Source organism: Onychomys torridus, chromosome 1 (assembly GCF_903995425.1).
Source record: "Onychomys torridus chromosome 1, mOncTor1.1, whole genome shotgun sequence".
Classification (NCBI taxonomy): domain Eukaryota; kingdom Metazoa; phylum Chordata; class Mammalia; order Rodentia; family Cricetidae; genus Onychomys; species Onychomys torridus.
Genome location: NC_050443.1, coordinates 162,517,596 through 162,533,162, shown reverse-complemented (window position 1 = coordinate 162,533,162; position 15,567 = coordinate 162,517,596). Strand labels below are relative to the sequence as shown.

The window sequence follows — 15,567 nt, the reverse complement described above, 5'->3', positions numbered from 1 at the left end:
AAGTGATATCTGGTCTTACCTTGGATTTTAATAACTAATAATATTGAGCATTTAAAAAACTGACCATTCATACTTTGGTAAACTGTCTATTTCCATTCTCTAATAACCTTCTACTTAATGTCTTTGTTTGTCTGTTTTTTTGTTTGTTGTTTGAAGCAGAGTTTCTCTGTGTAGCTTTGCGCCTTTCTTGGATCTCACTCTGTAGCCCAGACTGGCCTCAAACTCACAAAGATCCACCTGGCTCTGCCTCCCGAGTGCTGAGATTAAAGGTATGTGGCACCACTGCCCAGCTTAATGTCTTTTTTAAAATAAGATTTTACACATAATTTAAAATATATATATATAATAACTGACATTCTGAATCTGGCTTATTTCACTTAACATTGTATGATCTCAGATCCATCCCCTTCTTGAAAGCAACATAGTTTTATTCTTTATGGCTGACTAATTCTCTACTGTGTGTATGTTTATCACATTTTATCCATCCATCTGTTGCTGAACACCAAGGATAACTCCACAACATGACTATTGGGAATAGAGAGCTACAGTGAACACAGATGTAAAGGTTTCACCATGTTGTGCTGACTTAGATTCCTTTGGCCATACACCGAAGAATGTGATAGCTGGGTCATATGACATGATTTTAATTTTTTTTGTAAGAAACACATATTTGTTTCCAGAATGGCTGGGGACTGATTTATATTTCTTTATGTTATCACCAGCATTGCCCTTTTCTTGATGTTAGTCATCCTGACTGGAGTGAGACAGACTTTCCATCTTGTTTTCATTTGTATTTTCCTGATGATTAAAGATGTTAACATCTTGATTTGAAAAGTGTCTGTTCAGCTCCTTTACTCATTGATTGGACTATCCATTCTATTGTTTAATTTTACTGTTGCTGTTTGTGGTAGTTTGAATGTAATTGGCCCCCATAAGCTCATAAGGAGTACCACTATTAGGAGGTATGGCTTTGCTGGAATAATATGGCCTCGTTGGAAGAAGTTTGTCACTGTGGAGGTGGGCTTTGAGGTCTCCAAATCACATCCAGTATCTTAGACCACTTCCTGTTACCTTGAGTCGAGATATAGGACTCTCAGCTACTTCTCCAGCACCATGTCTGCCTGCATGCCACCATGTTGTACCGTGATGATAATGGACTAAACCTCTGAAAACATAAGCCACCCCAATTAAATGTTTTCCTTTTTGAGAGTTGTCATGGTCATGGTGTCTCTTCACAGCAACAGAAACCCTAACTAAGACACTGTTCTTTAAATTTTATGTGTATGGGTGTTTTGCCCACATGTCTGTCTGTTACCATGTATGTGACTGGTGCCTGTGGAGGCCAGGGGAGGCTGTCAAGTCCCCTGGAACTGGAGTTATAGGTGGTTATGAACTCCCATGTGGGTGTAGGACTCAAACCTCGGTCCTCTGGAAAGCAGCCTTTGCTCTTAACTGCTAAACTATCTCTCTAACACCTATTTGGGGTTTTTGAGACAAGGTCTGATCAGCTAGCCCTGGCTGGCCTGGAAGTCACTACATAGACCAGACCGACTTCAAACTCCAGTAATCCTCCAGCTTCTGGGTACTAGAATTATAGGTGTGTCAGTGCATTCCAGCAGGGGTTTAATTTTCCAAGTACTTTAAATTTTGGATATTAATTTTATATTAGGTTAATATCTGGCAAACATTTTCTCCTGTTCTGTGGGCTTTACTCTTTGCTATGGAGAAACTTTAGTTTGATGCAGTCACACCTGCCAATTATTACTCTAATTTCCTCAGCTGTCAGAGTCCCATTCAGAAAGCCGTTATCCTTTGACAATGTTGAAATAGGATTGTCTTCCTATTGTTTTGTTATAAATAATTTATTAATTATATATACATTATCAAATATGAGGTTTCCAATTGCTTGCTCGAAGTATGTGCCTCATTTTCTCAAATTGTTTTGGTTTTGAGTGGGAGGACAAGACAGAACAGTGCTTCAGAATGGGGCACAGGGGGTGGAGTGTGGCCAAAAGGAACAGATAGCCCTATTTGTAAGTTGTAACTAGCACATGCCGAATGTCTTAAAAGCCCCTGGGCACCAAAGGGTTATAAGCAGCTGTTTCTTGAGGCCTGTTTACAGTCCAGTTAATCAGTAAGCCAGAATCCCAAAGTGGGGATGCGCAGAAACCTCCCAAAAGGTTTTCTAGGCTTAAGAGAGGAAGAGACATGAGACGGCGGAGCATCGTGGCTATCCTAGGGCCTCGGAAATAATTCCCAGAGTCACGGAGGCCGGTCCCCAGTCTCCTGCAGGTGCGGCAGGTGCGAGGCCCCGCCTGGCCGCTCTTGGCTCTGGATCCTGAGAGCGGGAGGCACATTGCAGAGCGCTTGGGAAGCTCGGTGAGATGCCAGATCTACCTTCAGCCTTCCTGCCCCTCCTCCTTCTCTCCAAGTTAGTTGCCCCTGTGACCTTTCGTCACCACCGCTATGATGACCTCGTGCGGACGCTATACAAGGTGCATAACCAATGCCCGGACATCACGCGGCTCTACAATATCGGGCGCAGCGTGAAGGGGAGGTACCTCTACGTGCTGGAGTTCAGTGACCACCCGGGAATCCACGAGGCCTGTAAGTCTTGAGTAGTTCTGGGGTGTGTTGAGAAACCAACACCTTCTACAAATCCAGAGATAGTGGTGGTTGTAGCAGGAGACCTCCATATACAATGCATTACCTCTTCCTCCACCTGAGAAGGCAGGCGGTCGGTCCTACTTGGCTCTCAAGATTCTTTTGGACCCGGGGAGCTGCAACCCCAGTTCAGGCTACAGCGCTTTCCTCCTTCCTGACTTCTGTTTGCTCAAGACTTCAGGGGTAAAGGGTGTCTTCCTCCTGTTCCCTCCAGCCTCCCCTCTCTTCCCTCACACACACCCCTGGTCTTTTTTCTCTCATTCCTTCTAGCAGGATCCAATAGCTTGTGAACATAGCAGAAATGGTTGACCTCCTCATTCTCCCGAGGGGCCAGGCAGATCTCTTCCAAGAACGGCAGTGATCCAACATGGTGTCCTAGAGAGAGTTTAGAGGTTGGGATATTCGTTTTCTTTTTTGTTAGTTTGCTTCTGTTATCCAAGCAATCCTTGTTTGCTTCAAAAATAGTTCATGACAAGCCAGGCAACATTAAAAAAAAAAAAAAAAAAAAAGCCCATCTCAAAACAACTAACCAACTGAAAAGACTAGAAATTAGATCTTTTTAAAAAAATAAAACTGAAACGCAGTCCAAACACTCAAGGATAACTATTATTTACATGGCTTGATATTGCTCCTTCCAGATGTGATAGTCAATCCTACCTCTCAAAGGCAAGTGTCTTTTCACTCTGTGTCAATGAATGACCCTCTATGGCTTTCTTGGTTGTGTGACATGCTATTGTCTGGCCTCAGTAACCACTCACACACTGATGAACTTGGATGATGTCTCTAGTCTCTCGTTGCTTTGTTTATAACAATGGTGACATTTGAGCTAAGTCACATGACTTATGTCAGTTCCTCCTTCAGACTGTCTGTCTCTCCCTCCCATACCCAGCCCTGCTCCATTCTGCATGATGATTTGCTTTCTGTCATTGCACGATACTCCCACTGGGTCTGTCATGCCAAGATGACCGTTCTCTGAACCCGTCTGCTCTCACTTGCCTGGGAGATGCCAGATCATTTCTTTCATTACAAATACAGTCTTCTTGCACTTCTGCTTTAAAGGTCCAATGGATACCGGCAGTGAGAGCTTCAAAGTTTTACACAGAGAAAGCTCAAGAAGGACGATGTGGTTCCCTGGGATCAGGGTCTTGCCTTAGCAAGCACCTGCTTTTGTTCAGATCACATGCATATTGTGGAAGTTTAAGGCTGTTGATGGACTTTATGAGGTCAGCCTCTTCAGGCCACGCCCCTTCTTGGTGCCGCTTAGTGCTCAAGGCCTTCCTTGAGGCTGTTGCAGACAATGTTGGCTCTCACTGATCCCTCTTTTCCCCTGAGTTAGCAGTTCTTTCATTTGCTCCTTACATCCCTCCATGCTACAAATATTTACCCATTGCCTGCTAGACAGAAGAACTTCTGTTGAGGATGTAGAGGTGGCTCAGCCGCCAAGAGAGCACTTGCTGTTCTTATAGAGGCCCCAAGTTTGGTTCCAGGCACCCAAGCAGCTCATCTACCTGTAACTCCAGTTCAAAGGGATCTGATAGCCTTTTCTGGGCTCTATGGAACACCCATACATACACACATATGATTCAATAATAAACCAGAAGGAAAGAGAGGGGGAGGTCCTTATTAAAAAGAATTTTCAGGCAGGCATGCTGGCACTTTTGTAGGCTTTAGAAATACAACAAAGAATAATACATCTTTTCCCTAATAAGCCTGAATTATAGTGGACTGAGACCATCAATAAATGGCACACTGGGCAAACGCTTGGTATGTCAGATGGAGTAAGTTCTGTAGCGAGAACTTGAACAGGAAGGAGAGATGGTCCTGCTATGTGGCAATCGGTAAGGAAGCAGAGAGGTCACTGGTGCCCCACAGGCTTCTCTGCGGGGTGTTGAGCAGAGATCTGAAGGTCTCTGATGGGGAGGGCATGGCAGCCTAAGGAGAAAGAAAATGCAGCCCCCAGGAGCCAGTACAATTGGCACTGAGGTCAGAGCCAGGTGGTGGAGAGCACTGGGCACCAGGGAGCTTGTTCGGGACTCAGAAGCAGGTGGACCCATCTTAGCCTTTACTGTGAGCAAAGCGAGATGCTGCTGTAGAGTTTTAGACAGAAGAGCCATGCACTCTGACTTTAAAGAGGACTTGGGATGGAGGCCAACAACCACAGTTTTAGGACCAGCCACTTGCTCTGGTGAATGGGCTTGTTTGTTTGTTTGTTTAATTTTTATTGACTCTTTGTGGATATCACATCATGTTCCAATCCCACTTATCTCCCGTCCGGTGATGAAGTTTCATGGATCACCATAACATTCAATCTGCTCTTGAATTATCTGTGCTGGCTTCTACTGAAAGAGTTGAGTAGTTGTGATAGTGATAACTGTCCACAAAGCCCCTCCTTGTCAGCCCCTGATGGGGATCATGGATGCTAAGGTGCCACACAGATGCAGGAAGACTAAGGGGAGATGGGTTACGAAGATGCAGATGTGAAGGTGTGAGAGCCCCAGCCACAGCAATCGCCGTTGGAGCTCATTATGGGAAAGGGTTGCATTCTGTCTCTATGGAAATAGGAAGCAGAGGGCTTGCTGGTGAGCTTCCCCTGAACACGCAGCACTACGCTGTGTGAACCAGACTAGCGGTTCCTCTGCCCGAGTCTCCCATTGCTTCGGGTAACTAAGAGAAGAGAGGAGACTAAACAGATTCTCCGGATTTGGTTTTCCCGAAGACAAATACCCACTACTTACTATCACAGACATTTTCTTAAAAGAAAGAAAGGAAGGAAGGAAGGAAGGAAGGAAGGAAGGAAGGGAGGGAGAGGGATAAGAAATGGGCTGGCATGGCAGTGCACACCTTTATTCCCAGCACTTGACAGCAGGAGCAGGAAGATCTCTGTGAGGCCAGCCTGCTCTACATAGCAAGTTCCAGGACAGTCCAAGGCTACGTAGAGATCCCTGTCTCAAACAAACAAACAAACAAACAAACAAAAAAACAAGAAAGAAAGAAAAAAATTAAGAAAGAAAGAATAAAGGAAAAAGAAGGAAGGAAAGAAGGGAAAAAGAAAGACAAAAGATTAAAGCAATAGAATACGTATTAAATGAAATGATTTTTTTTTTGTTTGTTTGTTTTTTGTTTTTTCGAGACAGGGTTTCTCTGTAGCTTTTGAGTCTGTCCTGGACTAGCTCTATAGACCAGGCTGGCCTCGAACTCACAGAGATCTGCCTGCTTCTGCCTCCCAAGTGCTGGGATTACAGACATGCACCACCACCACCCAGCGATATTTTTCTTGAGTTGAGTCTCTCTAGGTAGCCCTGCTGGCCTGGAACTTGCTGTGTAGACCAAGCTGGCCTCAGACTCACAGGGATCTGCCTGATGACACCCAAGTGCTGACGTTAAAGGCAAGCGCCACTATACCAAACCTGCATATTATTTTTAAAAATATGATCCTTGTGGATTGAAGGCATTCTTTTAGAGAGGCTCGTTATATACAGGAACACTAAGATAATAATGATGGATTTTTTTTTTCTAAAGGCGTGTTAAGATCATCTACTTGGCTAATACTAGGTCCATAAGGAAGCAGGACGTGTGCCTGTGTAAATAGAGCTCAGAACAATAAGTACCGTAAAAGGGAAGGCTGCAAAGGACTCCCTTCTAGCAAGAAGAGCTTAAGCTGGTGACACGTACTTACAGTGTTTGAACCGGACAGTGAAGAAATACGGGACAGACAGGAAGAGTCGACTAGCAGAGAAGCAGAAGCGTGCTGTGGAGGAAAGAAGGCAGCCCTGGCAAGAGCTTCTGTTCAGAGCGTAGCACAGCTGTCTCACAGGACACTGGAGCAGTGGTTCTCAGCCTGGGGGTCACAGCCCCACAGCGTCGCATATCAGATATTCTGCATAGCCAATGTCTACAATTCATAACTGTAGCAAAATTACAGTTATGAAGTAGCAATGGGAATAATGTTATGGTTGGGATCCCCACACCATGAGGAACTGTATTAAAGGGTCACAGCATCAGGAAGGTTGAGAACCCTGATCTTGAGGTTTTCACAGATCCTCACTTCTGATGTCCGTTAACAGCTAATGTGGCCAAAGGGAAGAATAAGGACTCAGGCAAAAGGTGATTCCTTTCTCTCATGCCTCAAGACATGCCTTTCTGGCTCTGAAGGAGAGATTCCAGAGCCCCATAGACCAAACAACTTACATCTTCAACAGGGAAGCCTGTTTTAGGACCAAGAGTACTTTATGAGACAAGTTTTGGGGAAACGCCATGGCCCAGAAAGACTGGTGTCTGAGCAGTGTTCTGGGTGTGTCTTTATGCTGTGCTCCTCCAAATGGTCCTGAGTGCTCCCTGGTCTTTGACCTCTAACACAGGCAGCCTCAGACAAGTTACTTAGTGTCTTCTGTCACTCACTCTCCTTCACGCTGAGGCTATGGGACCTGCTCCACAAGTTCTCTGTGAAAGTTAGCAATAATGATGTGAACAGCTAATACACTTGGGGGTTCAATACACGGTGGTCATTATTATCCCAGACATGAATTTCTATAACTTTTCCAATCACAATTTATTAGGAAGGGGCTTAGGGGTTTCTGGGAAAGACCTAATGAAAGCCTGAACTTTCTTTTCATTTATCTATCTTCTATCTATCTATCTTCCATCTATCTATCTTCTATCTATCTATTGTCTATCTATCTATCTATCTATCTATCTATCTTCCATCTATCTATCTTCTATCTATCTATTGTCTATCTATCTATCTATCTATCTATCTATCTGTCATCTATTTATGGAGGGGGACAATATGGTGGAGTGGGGTGAGACAGTCTTGTGAGTCTTAGGTTAGTCTGGAACGCACTATGGAAGCTAGAGATGGCCTTGAACTCGTGGTCTTCCTGCCTGCCCCTTCAATAGCTGGGTTGTGTTTCTGTTTCCAGTGGAACCGGAAGTCAAGTACGTGGGGAACATGCACGGAAACGAGGTGCTGGGCCGTGAGCTGCTCCTGCAGCTGTCGGAGTTCCTCTGTGAGGAGTTCCGGAACCGGAACCAGCGGATCCTGCGCCTCATCCAAGACACGCGCATTCACATCCTGCCGTCCATGAACCCTGACGGCTACGAGGTGGCTGCTGCGCAGGTACGCTGCCCAAGGGCGAGGCAATGAAGAGACTAAAGCCGTCCTATGAAATGAGTCAGTGGACAGTGTTCCAAGTCCCTTTGTAAATGTCAGTACAAAGAGGGAGAGGGAGATGAAAGAGAAGGGTAAAACCCCGGGGATGCAGGGAAGGCAGAAGCAAAGGGTTTAAACGTTAGCATCCCTGAAGTGCTCCACTGAGGGCTCTGGTTGAACTCAGTCCCTCCCGTAGTCCAGCTAAGCAGTAAAATACTGCCGACGAGCGAGCGAGGGTGTTCCCACATACCCACCTTCCTGCACTTTTAGCAGAAGAGCACACACTTTCCCCAGATATTTGGGGTGGGAGGTTAATTCTAGATGATTCCTCTCCCTCCCACCCCTTTCACCCATCGAGGCTTTAAACTAAACATGCTAGCTGAGTTAATATAAACTGAACTATATTCCCCAGCCTCCCAAAGCAGGTCTCAAACTCAGGCCCCGCCTGACCCAGGCGCTGCGTCCCCAGGCCTCCATCTCCTTCAGTGCACACCATTCCAGTTCTTTATTCTGGAATTGACGGTGCAGTGAGCTGCACAGAAACGTGCTTGCTGGCTTTGCCCTTCGTTCCCTAACGTAAATACGGCATGCCTTCATGTCCCCCTTTCAACCCTGGCGCTGCTTTGTGGCCCTGTGTCAGAGTAACAGGGGAAGATCTTTGAAATGTGGCTTCGAACCTGGCGGTGGTGGTGCACGCCTTTAATCCCAGCACTCGGGAGGCAGAGCCAGGCAGATTTCTGTGAGTTCGAGGCCAGCCTGGTCTACAGAGCGAGATCCAGGAAAGGCGCAAAGGTACACCGAGAAACCCTGTCTCGAACCCCCCCCCCCCAAAAAAAAAAAACAACTAAGAAAGAAAGAAATGTGGCTTCGAGTCCCAGTTCAGTCTGCTTAACGTCACAGAAAGGCCTGGGCATCAGGCTGCGTCCACACAGCACATGTATTTTCCTCAAACTCACAGAGATCCGCCTGCCTCTGCCGCCCGAGTGCTGGGATTAAAGGCGTGCGCCACCACCGCCCGGCCACATGCATTCTTTTAAAAGCTGTGTCTAAATGTCTTTGCAGAAGGAGGCTTACATTAAAGTATATTTTAAATCTGCTTGAGTCGGGGAGAGTGGAGGCAGATAGGGTGCCCGAGCCAGGATGCTGACGCAGCACAAGCGACTGAACACACGGAGAGAACTGATGGGAAGCCCTGCCAGGCCTCCAGCCTTGAGGAGGGAGAACTCCAGTATGGCTCTTGTCCTGCATTAGCTCCTCTGAACACAGCAGGGAAGCTGGAGAAGCAACTCGGTGCTGTCCCCATCCTTAGCACCAGACAAAGGAGGGACAGCAGAAATCCCCTGTAGCCCCTTCTCTGCCCACCTGGTGTGTTCTTAATCAGAGGGAGCAGGTCTTGAACTTGGTTGAATCTGAGAGAGGACCTAGCAGGTTCTCAGACTTCTGCCCAGAGAAAAGCTGTCGGCATGGCTGCCCGGGGAGATGCTTAGCCAGACTTTAAAGCCATGTGCAGGGAAGCAGAATCAAAGGTTCCCTGGTGATTCACACCCTATGAAAAAACGTTATAATGCTTGGGTAGAGAGGATCATGGTTGCAGATAGAACTGAGGTCGTGTGCCACCGCCATCCGGCTTAGCAATAGGAATCTATTACACCATTTGCTCTTTATGGGAACCTAAGAACCTGCATCTAGGTGATGTCCCTCCTCTTCCTCTTTTTCCTCCTCATTTTCTCTCCTCCCCTTTCTTTTCCTTCCTCCTCATTACCCCCCTCCCCACAGCTTTGGCTCTGCTGGAGATGAAATCCAGAAGTTTCACACACACTAAGTAAACACTCTGACACCAGCCCACAACCTGCAGCTCAGAAAGCCCTTCCTTGCCAGCTTGACTAAGGACCAGTTATGTACAAAATCAACCGATAAAGCCCATTGCTCTTAATAGTGACAGTTAAGAGCTACATCGCTGCCAGGCAGTGGTGGTGCACACCTTTAATCCCAGCCCTTGAGGGCCAGATTCAGGTGGATCTCTGAGTTCAAGGCCAGCCTGGTCTACAAAGTGAGTTCCAGGACAGCCGGGGCTACATAGAGAAACCCTGTCTTAGAAAAAAGAAAAGAAAGAAAAAAAGAGCTACATTGCTAAGAACAGGAAGTAGTGACAAAGGCCCTGCTTAGAGGTGCATACCAAACTCAAAAGTCCATAAATGTTTGCACTGTAACAGAAATGATGTGGGTAACTTCAGAGAACTTTGAAAAATGTCATGTTTTCAGTGCAATCTAAGAATAAAATGTGAGTGGGATGCCCATGTAAAAAGGGAGACGCTGAGAATTATAAAGATTCTTAGAGAAATTTTGAATGACATCTCTGAGTTTCCAATAGAAAGTGGGGTTCGTTCACCTCACTTCTGGGAACAGCCAAGAATTTGAGCTTTACCCACTTCATCTGTAGGACTGTAGTGGACACTATTCCCTTCTCCAGTGACACAAACAATAATTCTTATGACCTCCGCCCCACAGGCACATGCACAGACCTGCCCCCGCCACACACACTCTGAAACAGTATCTCATGTAGCCCAGGCTGACCTTGAACTTGCTATGAAGCAAAGCATTACCTTGAACTTGTGAACATATGCCATAGTGCCTGGTGTTTACCAGTGTCAGGGACTGAACAGAGCACTTTGTGAATGCCAGGCAAGCACTCTTAACAGCAGAGCCCGGGCTACTGATGGTAACCCTAACCCATCTCTGTTATACCACTTTCTATTTATTTATGTATGTGTCTAGCTCCCCAAGTGTGCTATGAATTCCTAGAAGGCTAGAGTAATATCTCACTTAGCTCTTTCCCCAGTGTCTGAGGGCCTTGGATTGACAATGCGTAAGTGAATGGTAGTTGACTAGAGGGATGAATGAGTAGGTAAGTGAGGGAATACACGAACAAATAAAGATAAAATCTGAACTATGAACAGAGACGTTAAGGGATCCAGAAGTTTAAGATTACTCAGAAGAATCCTATTATTCCATAATTTAGTTTCATTAGCATATGTTAACTATACATAAGGGTTTCTTGGTGACATTTTCATATATGTATATAAAGTCATCCTTTCCACCTCTTGAATGTGACCCAGAGTTTAATTAAGGTTGCTTTTGTGAGCATGGGTGGAGGGTCAGTTATTGGAACATGAGCATTTTACTTGTGGCTAGACCACTGAAGAACTCCCCGCTACCCATTAACCATCAATAGCTCTTCAGGGAAGGGCAGGGCCTTGGGAGCCTCTTCTCCCTCACAGCCATTAACTGTCTGTAAATCCTCAGAGAGGGTGGGGTCTAGGGAGTTTTGAGGAGCCCAATCTGGTGCAGGTTTTACACAGGGAATCACAGCTAGTGTGAGTCCATGAATTCAACAGCTGTTGTCCTGCCTGGGAGATAGCATTCCACAGCACTTCTCCATTCCACCACCTCTTCCACAGTGATCCTGGAGCCTTGGAAAGGGAGCAGATGTCCCATCTAAGGCTAAGCCATCAACAGTCACATATTCTTAGCACTTTGAATGGTTATGAGCCTCTGTGGTAATGGCTGCCCCCCTGTAAAAATATACTTCCCTGTCCAAAACAGGGATCTATAGACAATCATAATCGAAAGCCAGTTTTACTGATGCCCTTATAAGAAGAACACAACCAGGCACAGTGCTGCACACCTGTGGTCCCAGCATTTGGGAAACGGGGGCAGGAGGATCGAAAGTTCGTGGCCATCCTTGCTATATAGCTAGTTTAAGATCATACTGGAATACATAAGACCTCGTCTCATGAGGGAGGGAAGAATGGGGGACAGATGTACTAGTTACTTTTCTGTTATTGTGACAAAACACCATGGCCAAGGCAACTTAGGAAAGCATTTAATTGGGCTTGCAGTTTCAGAGCCTTAGAATCCATGATGGCAGAGCAAAGGCATGGTGGCAGGGTTAGCTGAGGGCTCACATCTTGATCTAAGAGCAGAAGGCAGAGACACTAGGAATGGTACGGGTCTTTTGAAACCTCAAAGCTCACCCTAGTGACATACTTTCTCTCCAGCAAGGCAACACCTCCTAGAAGTCCCCTAACAGCCACCAACTGGAAAACATGTATTCAAAGGCCAGAGACTTAGGGGATCAACACAGAGGGAAGAGAGAAGAAAGGAAAGATACGCAGAAACAGACACATTGGGGAGTCCAGGGGAGCCAGAAAGAAAACGTCCTGGTATACATCATGTAGGCAGAGTTTTTTTCCTGGACCACCGATCAGCTCTGTCCCATTAGCCACTCCCAATAACCACACAGAGACTTATTATTAATTATAAATGTTTGGCCGATAGCTTAGGCTTGTTACTAACTAGCTCTTACATTTTAAATTAACCCATTTCTGTCCCTTTACTTGCTGCCACGTGGCTTGTTACCTCATTTTACATGTCCTGTTTCCACAGATACAGAATATGGCTTTTCAGCACTGGGGTGAAAATAAGAAGCAACCGTGAATGGAAATGAAGTTTATTTTTACAGGAACAGAAATGTCCTGAAATTATGATTTTAGAATAATCATGACAGTGGTGTTGTTTTTCCCACTCTGTGGGCATACTAAAATACATTGAATTGTATTCTTAAGCAGTTCTGTAAAACTATATTAGGAGTCTCCTGGAACCCCCTAGAACTTCATGGTGTCTACATTTGAACCACCCAACGGGGACACTGGATACATGAAAGGCAATAATGCTGCATCATTTCATAAATTAGGCTAGTGCGTTGGTTTGAATGAGACATACCCTCCATAGGCTCATGTGTTTGAACACTTGACCCCTCATTGGTGGTGCTTTGCGCAGAAGGGGTTGGAACCTTTGGGAGGTTGAGCTTTGCTAGAGGAAGTACATTGCTGTTGGTGTGCTTTGAGGATTTACAGCCTCACTCTATTTTCTGATCTCTCCCGCTGTTTCCATCCTATGATTAACCATGATCAGCCAACCTCCTGCTCCTGCTACCATGCCCAGATCATGGTAGCATGTCAACTATGCCCTGCTTTCTGGCCCATTATAAACTCACCCTCTCCCCCCTCACCCCTATCTTTCTGGAGCCGTAATCTGAAATAAAACTTTTTTTTTTAATCTTAAATTGATTTTGGTCATGGTGTTTTAGCACAGAAACAGAAAAGTAACTAATGTAGTTAGTACCTTTAAAAGTTACACCACACTCTTGAAATATAGGGTTCTGTCTTAAATGCTCATCTTTTCCTTTCTCCATTTCTCCCAGGGCCCAAACACATCTGGGTATCTGGTTGGAAGGAACAACGCAAATGGAGTGGACCTGAACCGCAACTTCCCCGACCTCAACACCTATTTCTACTACAACGAGAAGTACGGTGGCCCCAACCACCACTTGCCCCTCCCAGACAACTGGAAAAGTCAGGTAGGAGATGAAAATTGGCAACAGAAGCTGGTAACTCGGCACCTGGAGTTGCTTGAGGGATGCTAAACATTCTTCACATCAAGAGAACTGTCGAGAATTGAACATCAGCTCCTTCCTTGCTTCTCTACCTAGAAGAATGTTTGCTCTCAGACTTCTTTGTACTCTTCCCTCTGGACAGCAAGGCCTCACTGACTACTGTCCAGGTTGGTAGTGATGGTGGTGAATGAGGAAAAGGCAGATTCTTGGTGATTTCTCAAAGCTCTTTCGAAGCCTGTTCCAGTTGGTCACTATAGCACATGAATGTGACAGGCAATTATAGTGGTACATTTCTCCAGTCCTGCACAGCCCTACAGTCCCTTAGCTGCTTATAAAATAATCCTTCAGCCGCTTAAAATTATTTACAAACTGTCTGACCTACGGCAGGCTTCTTGCTATCTAGCTCTTTCATCTTAAATTAACCCATTTCTGTTCATCTATGTTTTGCCACGTGGCCGTGGCATTAACAGTCTGCTGGCATCTTGTTTCTCCTTGGGCTGTGGCTAGGCATCTCTCCCTCCTCTCCTTTCTTCTTTCCATATATCTACTTGTATTTCCCTCCTGCCTCTAAGCTGCCTTGCCATAGGCCAATGCAGCTTTATTTATCAACCAATCAGAGCAACACATATTCACAGCATACAGAAAGACATCCCACAGCAAGCAATGGTAGCCAATATTAGCCCTGTTTGACAGCTACTACATTTATAGATCAAATTAAATTTACATAAGTAGTAACTGAAAGAATCAATATTAAACCCTAGGCATGGACTGGGGAGATGGCTCAGTTGGTAAAGTTCTTGTCCTACAAGCATGGGGACCTGAGTTTGAACCCCAGAACCCATGCCAAAATGCTAGGTGTAGGGCCAGCGAGACAGCCCAGTGGGTAAAGTTAGTTGCTGCCAAGCCTGAAGATCTGAGTTTGATTCCCAGAACCCACATGATGGAAGGAGAGAGCTGACTCCTTCAAGTTGTCCTCTGACCTCGACATCAGGCTGTCATGTATATGTGTTCATGCACACACACATATGCACACAAAATAAGTGCAATTGTAAAACATGTACATGTATGGTGGAGAGTGGAAAAGAAAGGTCTCCAGCTTCATCCTCTGACCTCCCTACACGTGCACACACCAGCATGTGCACACTCATGTGCACAGACACAGACAGACCTTCTGACTCACGTTTCCAACATGCTTTCTGCTGATACTGGACTGTTGACAGAAAGCTCCAGCATTCTACAGACAAGTTTCTCCTACCTGTGATGAACCAGATGTTCTCATGTTAGCTATAGAATGGTGTCTAACTTGTGGCTCCTCTTCTTTCCTCCTGAGTGACCTTTTGCATCTTAAAGCCCCCTTGTTTCCCACCCTCTCACTGGAGACAGCATCTGGCAAGCCTGAGGTAGCGTGAAAGGCTCCACCCTGCTTGGAGCTGCTGCTGCTGCTGAGCGTAACCTTTGCCTTTCTGGGAGCATCCCTGGCAGCCCTGACTTTTCTCCTGGGTGGGAGGGCTCCATCTGTGAACATCGAAGCTTAGAGACTGGGAGAAGAACACAAAGAGGGGAGGCCTCTCATTGGACGTTCCTGGGTGGATAGGGTCAGTATTTCCCCTTGAAAATGGTGAGGGCTGGAGAGATGGCCCAGTGCTTCACTGTGTCTACCATGCTTACAGAGAACCCACATTACACAGCTCACAATTGCCTGTAACACCAGTTCCAGGAATAGCTGATGTCCTGTGTCCTTGTGGACATACCCCCACACAGACACACATACCCACACATAATTTAAAATAAAATAAAATCTTTTTAGAAAAATGATGTAAAAGTTATATTGACATGTTGGATTTCTGGTTACAGCTGTCCTTTTGGCTCGGTTAAGTAAGTGAAAAATAACATGGTCCTATTCAGTGTATGTAGGCAGAAGAATATCATAGGTAATTTTTTATTTCCTGAGGCAAGATATCATGTAGCCAAGGCTGGCCTCAAACTTACTTATGAGGATGACCTTGAACTTCCATTCCTCCTGCTCTGCTTCCAGAGTGCTGGAATTATTGTTGTGAGCCATGTTCTGAATTTTTGAAAGGTTTATTTTGTTTGTATATTTGTAATTATATGGGGGTCTGTGCGTCTGTGTGGGGATGTGTCCATGTTAGCTGCAGGTGTTCTCAGAGTCCAGAAGAGGGTGTCAGATCCTCTGGAGCTGGAGTTACAGGTGGTTGTGAGCTGACATGGGTACTGGAAACCGAACTTGGGTCCTCTGTGCTAGCAGCAAGTGCTCTTAGCTGCTGAGCTGTCTCTGCAT

The 15,567-nt window shown here is 45.7% G+C and overlaps 1 protein-coding gene across 1 annotated transcript in view; it reads left to right on the top strand.

The window, feature by feature from the left end:
* The first annotated feature begins 2,169 nt into the window (after window positions 1-2,169).
* Cpn1 (carboxypeptidase N subunit 1) overlaps window positions 2,170-15,567 on the top strand; it is a 33,237-nt gene continuing 19,839 nt past the window's right edge. Inside the window, exons 1-3 of the mRNA XM_036176281.1 lie at window positions 2,170-2,607; window positions 7,584-7,780; window positions 13,077-13,232. Of these exons, the coding sequence (XP_036032174.1) occupies window positions 2,385-2,607; window positions 7,584-7,780; window positions 13,077-13,232 (576 nt within the window). The 5' untranslated portion in view covers window positions 2,170-2,384. The remainder of the gene's footprint in view (window positions 2,608-7,583; window positions 7,781-13,076; window positions 13,233-15,567) is intronic.